Source organism: Brachionichthys hirsutus, chromosome 15 (genome assembly GCF_040956055.1).
Source record: "Brachionichthys hirsutus isolate HB-005 chromosome 15, CSIRO-AGI_Bhir_v1, whole genome shotgun sequence".
NCBI classification, from domain to species: domain Eukaryota; kingdom Metazoa; phylum Chordata; class Actinopteri; order Lophiiformes; family Brachionichthyidae; genus Brachionichthys; species Brachionichthys hirsutus.
In genome coordinates this window covers 10,396,214-10,404,789 of record NC_090911.1, presented here as the reverse complement: position 1 = coordinate 10,404,789, position 8,576 = coordinate 10,396,214, and the positions used below count along the sequence as shown (strand labels likewise).

The following is an 8,576-nucleotide window of genomic DNA, read 5'->3' as shown; positions in this document are numbered from 1 at the left end:
CTATTTTTTATTTTGCTCTCCTTTGAGGCCTGATGACAGATCACCGCTTCTTTTATGAACACAACGCTGCTGATGAACTAATGGAGGCATGAATGGAGGCTTCCCTAATGGGACCCTTCTGCACGCCACGATCAGTAAATCATGCGTAAACGAGAGAATTCCCAGCAACAAGTTTGACTTCTTCACATTTTCATTGTCTGTTGAAGACAATCCGGCTTTCATTGCCAGATGGATACAATTGATCAGATCCTCGTCTTGTATTAAGAAGAGGAATTCCTAAAAGCGCATCCTCAGATATGCTGCAAATGTTACAAATATGACACCATCAGGGATAAGGCAGCTGCAACCATCAGCCGATAATTAGCTGTGTCATACGAGGACAGTCGTTAGCGGTCGGGGAGGGAGAGAACATTAAATTCGAGGTGACAGGAAACGTTTTTTTGCTCATGAAGCTTAATTTTGCTCTGATTTATTGGTGAAGTGCGTTAAGCGTGCTGCAGATTGTCTGCACAGAGCTCAGACTGTTCAGGTCTGACGTTCGCTGCTGTGTCAGCGTTATCTAATTAGGTTGACTGTGTGGAGATAATGATCTCATTTATGCAAGGCTAGCATAACCTGCTACACCTAGGAAAAAAAACTACAGTGCATCTACAACAATACGGTTTAAAGCATCACCCGGAATCAAATCTTTTCTTCTGATTACCATCTGCTTGTTATTATTATGGGATATCATATCTTAATATCGACACACAGACGGCGTGATTGATCGTTTGTTCCCGTGAACTACCCAATGACACTGATTTGAATGTTAAGGACTTGCTGGATGCCATAGAGAATATTTTTGTAAAGCAGCGTATCCTAGGAGATGGGAGAGGAAGCGCAGAAGAATCACTTCTTAGCATTCAGAGAACCTGAACCTCTCTTATCACGGCTGACATGGATGAAACATCCAGGTCATTTACGATTGAGCTGACGGTGGCACCGATCAAAACAATTAAAAATTAATCCATAGCAAATATCATCTTATTTAATTCCACTGTAGAACAAAACGTTTGTAATCCTACAAGCCAAATGTTGGACTGACAGGTGAGTATCATCCTCCACGGATGGCCAGTGGGCGAACAGGACAGAGTCCCTTCAAATTAAATTACATCCAGATATAAAGGAGAAAAAGACAGAAAATAAAAGAAAATAAGCGAGGAAAAAAAAAAAGACGCTGGCAACACGGACTCTCCTCTCACCAGAAAGCTGAACGTCCTTAATGACCAGATGTTCGCTGCTCTGAAGGCACACAACACACACACGGACAACACACACACACACCGGACTGAGCCTCCCAGCTCCTCTGGCTGTCAGCAGCTTCTGTTTGCATCATTTCACATTAGTGTTCCAGAGACTGTCATTCAACAACTGGGTAGCCGCCTCAAACCACATGCCCGCACCATGTCCCACGGCCAACACACACACACACGCGCTTACTGTACTGAGGTGGAGATGTGTAATCGTCGCAGTCCTGCAGTGGGGAATTGACGAGAGTTGATGTAGGAGACCTTGGTCATAGCGATGTTGATGCTGTCCACGTCTTCTCCTTCCACCACCAGCACAGACTGGGCAGGGTTGAAGTGGAACTGGGCACACAAGAACAAGATTCAGGTCCAGGTCCAGGTCCAGGTTCGGTGTTGAATAATAAGATAATAAGTTACCTTAATGTCCCGAGCGAGGCTTTCCAGGGAGTTGATATCAAGGCCTTCTTTGCAGGCCTGCAAACAGGAGATGACCTTCTGGGTTTCAATGCGGCCCGGTCGGATCGTCAGACCCGAGAGGCTGCCGTGGAAATACTGGGTGAACCTCGGAGTGGCGACCTCACCGCCTGGTGGAAGACGAGTAAAGACAAGAGGGACTTATTCCCTCGGCCGCATCGGCCTCCCGGGTTTTGACACTTCCTTAATCTTGAGTAAATGTTTTAGTTGACAGGACACGGCTCAGAGCCCGCTTCTAGGTCCAAACATTGAGAGCCTTTTCAGGGTAGAGGCAACAACATTGAATCTTCACAAGACCCAGCGAGGGGCTGGGACACATTTAGAGGTTGTTTATCACCAAGCTTACAAGAAGAGGCATGAAGACATCTGCAACACCGGTTCTGACAGGACATTAATTAAAGTGAAACTGAGAACCGGTACTGCGTTTCATTGGTGTCGCTTTGAATGGAAACTTGTTTTTTTTATCCTCTCAATAAAGTCCTGGTCTTTTTATGAGTTAAATCCTTCACCTCAAATTAAATATAACAAATTCAAAGATTTACTTGCAAGTCACTCTTTGGTGTTTTTATGCAAACTGCTAACATTCTTAAAATAAAAACATTGAAGATAGAATGAAAAATAAAACTATTTACTTCTGGAATTAAAAAAAACCTCAGAAGGTGAGAAGGACTATTATCGTGATAAACGTCCATGAACTCCTTTCCAAATGCAGAAACGTTCCGTACTTATCTCAGTTACTAATGCGCTGCTAAAAGATCTTCACCAAGGTAATATCTCAGTGATTCATTTATTAAGTGCAGAGTGATGTCTGCTGCTAGAAATGTATACGTCTTAATTGATTCATAAAGGAGAGACATTAATGTAAGAGTGGGTGAAGAGGAGGAGGGTGCACCAGTGCCGCATAACGCAGCGTGAGCAAACACGATCATTTGTGGGTTTGCATTCATCCTGATTTAAATGAAACATCTGCATTGTAGTTGTTCTTTTGGGGCTTCCTTCAGGCCACAAGCTTCTGAAAACACTGACGTGAGACAAACTGAGGTCAGCTGTGTCTGAAAATGTAAAATAAATAAATAAGCAAACTGAAGAAACCGATTATGAGACACATCTAGAGCATGAAATGTAAAGGAATATTGTCCGTGAGTTCTCTAGACATGAGATGGAAATAATCAAAATATGTTATAGAAATGACCAACAACCGAAGCCGTTCTTTTGCTAACCTTGTCTATCTTTGCTTTCAGGGAAGTGAAAGAACAGTCTGAACACCGTCATTATTTTGTTGATTATGGGGAAAAGGCGATGCAGGAATGAGAGGATGAAAGGCAATCTTGCTCGCTAATGGCCTGCAAAGTTATCAGTAGCGGCTTAGTGAAGCTTAAAGCGGCTTCATTGGGATGTAATAGATGGCAATGTTGTCCTCTATTCAGACTAGCTAATCCTTCCTTAAGGGTTTTCTCTCACAATCAGCGACTCGAGTAAAGCAGCGAAAAGAGAGGGCTGCATGAAACACAGCTGAAAAAATAATGACGACATAAAGAAAATTGCAGTCAGACACAGGAAGAAAAGAAATGCAAACAAAACCAAAGCGACGCTTCGGAAGGCGCTGGCAGGGCTGAACGTGATTCAGGCAAGCTGCAGAACGGATCACCGCCGTGGCTTTCTGTGCGATTGTAAAGCACTTCTGCATAATTATTCATCATAAACATGGCAGCAGCGTGGCTTCCTTTCATCCCAGTGATCACTATTCGCTCTCATTCCGTGACGCACAGACTTTACAGTTTGATGCCCACTCAGCTGGTGCCTCTTCAAACGCTGGCAGCCCTGGGCACAAATCTTAATCTCTTTATTTATCTTAACACTAAGATTACTTTTTTACTTCCTGTCTATTTCCCATTTTCTAGTTTCTTTCCACCCATAACAATGAGAAACTTGAAAGCTGCACTGTATATATTTTATGTCTTTTCTACTGCAGTTCCACCCTGGACCCATGTTCTACACATTTATAATGCACATGTCATTATTCTAACTTGTATGGCGTGATACGATAAATGTTTTGAGGTTGTTCTTCACACAAAATAAAAAATAATGATCTAAGGAAATATTGTGTTTCACAGAGGGCAGAAGATAAAGCTCGCTGAGGCGATGTGAACTGTAATTTTGAATCATTTAAATACAATTGACTTGACACCAACTTTCCAAAAACTTTAACCTCTTAATTTGTTATATACAAGTCCCCCCCCCCCCCCCCCCCACACACACACACACACACACACACACACACATACATACGAGTGTCTATGAATCCATCAAAACAATTTCATTTCTCTTTGGCACAGATTCTCCTGCTGGAACGTTCTTCTAAAAAAACCTTCCCTTGTTTTTAAATCTCCTTTTCTTTTTAGCGTTGTGTTTATCTGGTTTCACCGGGAACATTTCCACCACCAGAGTCTGGTAACAGCATAATGCAGTGATAAACCAATAACATAACACAACAAAATGAAGTGACAAAGATGATTTCTCCTGTACAGACAGGATTACTTTTGGTAGAAATAGGCCTCTAAATAACATATTTCTTTTTCATTTCATGTGGAGCAAATAAAAACCTGCCCTCAGGGTGAAAACATCGCTGTCAGATTATAGTGTTAGCTGTAAATAATGTCAACAACACAATATTCTGACAGCCGAGTTCTGTTCCTGTCTGAATTCAACTCTTTTTTTTTTTTAATGGACAAACCGTTTTGATTATAATTTTAAAGCTTAAAGTTAATCGGCTTTTTATGAACCGTATATAATATATATATATACCTTGCCAGCAGGCGCCCACAGTTAACTGTGTATCAATCTTGGCGGTGTGGATCGGCCAGTCATCTGTTACCAGGTAGGGTTCATAGGTGACACCATCCACAAAGAGCGTCACGGCAGGGAACTCCACGTTGATCACATAGTAGTGCCACTCCTTGTCACAGATCTGTGAAGGGGGTAGAGAGGTTATTAGAACTGCAGCACTGCAAAACTGCATCATTTTACCTAAGAAATGATTTTTGGTTTGGGTAGACACAAAAAATGGAGTTTAAAAATACGTTACTCCAGCAGCGACATCTCCTTTTTGGGAGCACTTAGATTAGCACGTTTCCCGCTTAGGGTCATGTTTACAGGGATGCTGGTATGAAGACAATGATGTTTACTCCGCGACTATGCAGACCCATAGAAACACAGCAGAACACGAGGGAGACGGGCAGAGAAACACCTGCTGCTACAGACGCATTTTAATATACAGATGCTGCTCTGCCATTCCCTACGTTGACACTAAAGTTAAATCACTCCGAGATGGAAACCTGTTTACCTTGTATTTCTAGAAAACGCATGAAATGAAGCAAAATAAATGGTGATGTGCAGCCGAACAGAACAGGACAGGACTGCAGCCAGCATCCTCCTCACAGCATCATGTTTCAGACAGGACTGAAAGGATGACCAAAAGCCCCGCTCGAAACTCAACGGTCCACATTCTGACCGTTTTAAAATGAGACTCAGGCACAATGTGGGGAGCGTGCCCTCACTTGATAGAAGAGTACTCGGCAACCAACCGCCCATCCTTATAAAGATTCACCTCAACATGCAAAAGTAATGTTGACTGTATATCTGAGGATGGCATACTGGATTTATAGGAGGCTAATACATCTTAAACATGGGTGTAAAAGGAGATGACACATACTGGAATGTAGAACTTTAAATACGCTGGCTGCTTTAAAGCCCTAAACAAGGTTTTATTTTGAAAAGTTTGGGATGCGGACGCCTTTAAATGGACAGAATTCTGTGATGGAGAACACCCAGCTGTCCCACTAGAACGTCAAGCTTTGCTTTGGCATCAGAAGCACGCATTCATTCTGATGTGGAAGGTGTAATATTGGTCTTGAACGCTGTGTGTACTCGAATGCTGACAACAGTTTGTTGCTCTTGTTCTCCAGTAAAAATATTGATTTATCACACTCTGAAAATGTATCACAGTGGATCATTTCAGGAAAGCTGAAGCTCTGCCCTCAGGCGAAGCCATCATATCTTCATTTGATGTGGATCCCATCCATCTCTCCTACCTCAATCCTCTCTGCTATCCCCACCTCCATCTCATCACACCATCCTACCCTGCTCCTCTCTCCTCCACCTCCTTTTGTTCCTATTCACATTCCTCGCCGCTCCCACTGTTGTGGCACTGCATTATTGATGCCAGCCTATTACGTGTCAGTGTGGTGATTTGAGTGACAGATGGTAAATGAAAGAAAAAATAAAGGAAAGAGAAGGAAAAGAAAGAAAGGAAAATGGCCTTGCTTACATTCTCAATTTTAAAATGTAAGAAAATCAGGCGTCGATGAAAAAGTTAAGTGAAAAGGAAAAAAGTAGCGCGATAAAGAGAAGAATCGAGACTAAAAGAAGAATCGACTGGATTTGTGCAATACAGCTGATGTAAGCGGTTTGATGGTTGAGGAGCGCCGTCATCAAAACAAATGTGAAGATAAAATATCCATCTTCCCCCCCCCCCCTAATGTGAAATAAAGAACAGAAATCTTTATAGAACATTATAACCTTACAAATACATTTAAGTCTTTGAATATAAAATGCCCGTCACTCATCGTCTGATCCCAATAGGCATCGTGATGAGCTCATGGATTCTTGGTTTTGTAGGTGACCGTGGACCATTAAAATATAATCACCCTTCGTCGTCGAGTTGAAGTGGACGTCTTACTCACCGAAGACTCTCCAGTGATCGTGTTGAGAGGCCACACCTGGCAAAGATGACTCCTTCATCCACTCGTTTTCGGTGTTTTGTTGCCCTCTCCCCTCTGCTCTCGGTGCGTCTGCTTAAATGTTTTATGCATTCTTACCACCTTCGGTTTGCACGACGTTCCACGAGTGAATTGTGATTTGCATAGAACCTTTTGACTGCGAGTGAAAAACCTTTGAGCGCATCGATTCAACTGATAGGCCCTCTAGACTCAAGCAGAGTGAGTAATGTGTGTGGAGAGGAGTGATCCATCCTGTAGTCCAAAAGGGGAAGGAAAAAAGGCATGTGTGTGCGTGTGTGACATTCTTTCAGTGTGTTCGACCGACAAGATGAATGGAAGCCTCTTTCTCTCTCACCCTCTCTTCGCCGGCTTCCTTTCATCCCTCTCTGCCCCTCCTCTTGGGCCAAAAATTGCAAAATCAATAAAGCTAAATGGAGTTTCCACAGAGGCCATCGAGTGTCCTTTCTAAGTGGTGAAAGAACAAGGACAGTGCTGACACCCCATAGTCACCTTTTCGTCTTGCCTTCATCTACCATCCTCCCCTCCCCCACCACCCCACCCCTCAGAATAATGAAGATCTTGTCTTCATTATTCACCCTGAGATCACGCAGCAGCTCCTAGCACCTCGGAGAAAAAAAAGAAAACAGCGGTGTTTGTCCACTTATCAGGGTTGGCGGGTCGATGCCCAGCCTCTGCGGTCCTGGGCAGGATACTGAACCCCACAATGCTCCCACTGGCTGTTCCGCTGGTGTGTGAGTGATTGTGTGAACGGGTGAATGCTGGCTGGAAAGTACAGTTTCTGTCCCAGTTACAAATGGGATGTGGATGTAATGGGTGGAAATGAGGCGCAGTGCATCACTGAGGTTGGGAATTACTTCCACGCTTGCTTTCTTCTTGAGTTAAAGACCGACTCTTTAACAATTGAGAACATAACGGGGAGCTTTTCAGGTTCTGAAATCTCCCTCTGAATGCTGCAGTGCAGAGCAGCATATTTACTCTCGTCATTTAGTGATCCACGACACAGTGCATTCAGCCATCACCGAAAAGGAACCGAAATAGTTCAAGGCATGACAGAATTCCCCAATAGAAAACCTTTAATACATTTAAGTGACACTCCACCTCTGAGAGGCGTTCGCTGGAGGACAAACTACCGCGTGTCTGTCATAAACAGCAGGATGGAACGAATGCACAAACAACTAAAATCATTACCGATGGCGCCGTTCAGTGAGAAGCTCTGCAGTGAGTCATAAATCACAGCACAGTAGGAAACGGAACAAGACATCTAATCTGAAACATTTATATTTTTAAAAATCCTTCAGGCTTTTTGCACAAAGAAAAAAAAGCCTTGACAGCGTTTGATCGGAAGTTCTTGCATGCTTCTAACGCTGTTGCAGCGACTGATGTTACATTTACTGACTATTAAATAAAACCTTTGAAGTTTTTCTTGGTAAAAGCTGACTATGGATTTTAAGAATTAGAACTGAACCGTAACCACAAATCCAAGATGGAAATGGATGTGCCTGTAAGAAGTCCACTAAAGCCTCTGGCATCTAAAACCAACTTTAAATAGACTACCGGTATTTGTCGAGCGCTGCTGCTGTTTTCAAAGACACTTCTCTTCTGACGTAAATACCATTCACTGTTCCGAGGCATGAACGTCAGTTCTTCACATTCAAAGAGCTGCAGTTTCTTTTTAGACTCATCATCTTGTAAAAAGGCAAAGTGAGTTATGAAATCATTTTCAAGAGATGTTGTCTTAGCTATAGTAGCTCAGATAAAAAAACATCTCAGTTCACCCCTGCATGTAGAACCCGGTGTTCTGCAGGGTCAGATATTAAAACCACTTTAAACAGTCAGGAAACCTTTTTTTATATGCAGATGTATCGTATGTAGAAGCTTGAGACAAACCAGACTGCACTCTAAAAACAGATCAATGCAACAGCAATTTAGAAATATATTAGGGTTAGCCTCACTTTCTCCATTTGTGTTGCTATCATACGATTTCTATTCTCAAGACCAGTTTATGTTCTTCTATATA

At 42.7% G+C, this 8,576-nt stretch overlaps 1 protein-coding gene across 1 annotated transcript in view; it reads right to left on the bottom strand.

Moving 5' to 3' along the window:
* Positions 1 to 1,475: 1,475 nt before the first annotated feature.
* Positions 1,476 to 8,576, bottom strand: part of LOC137904500 (calsyntenin-2-like) — a 61,931-nt gene continuing 54,830 nt past the window's right edge. The window contains exons 10-12 of the mRNA XM_068748687.1: positions 4,566 to 4,728; positions 1,704 to 1,870; positions 1,476 to 1,628 (exon numbers count right to left, since the gene is read on the bottom strand). Coding sequence (XP_068604788.1) covers positions 1,476 to 1,628; positions 1,704 to 1,870; positions 4,566 to 4,728 — 483 coding nt within the window. The remainder of the gene's footprint in view (positions 1,629 to 1,703; positions 1,871 to 4,565; positions 4,729 to 8,576) is intronic.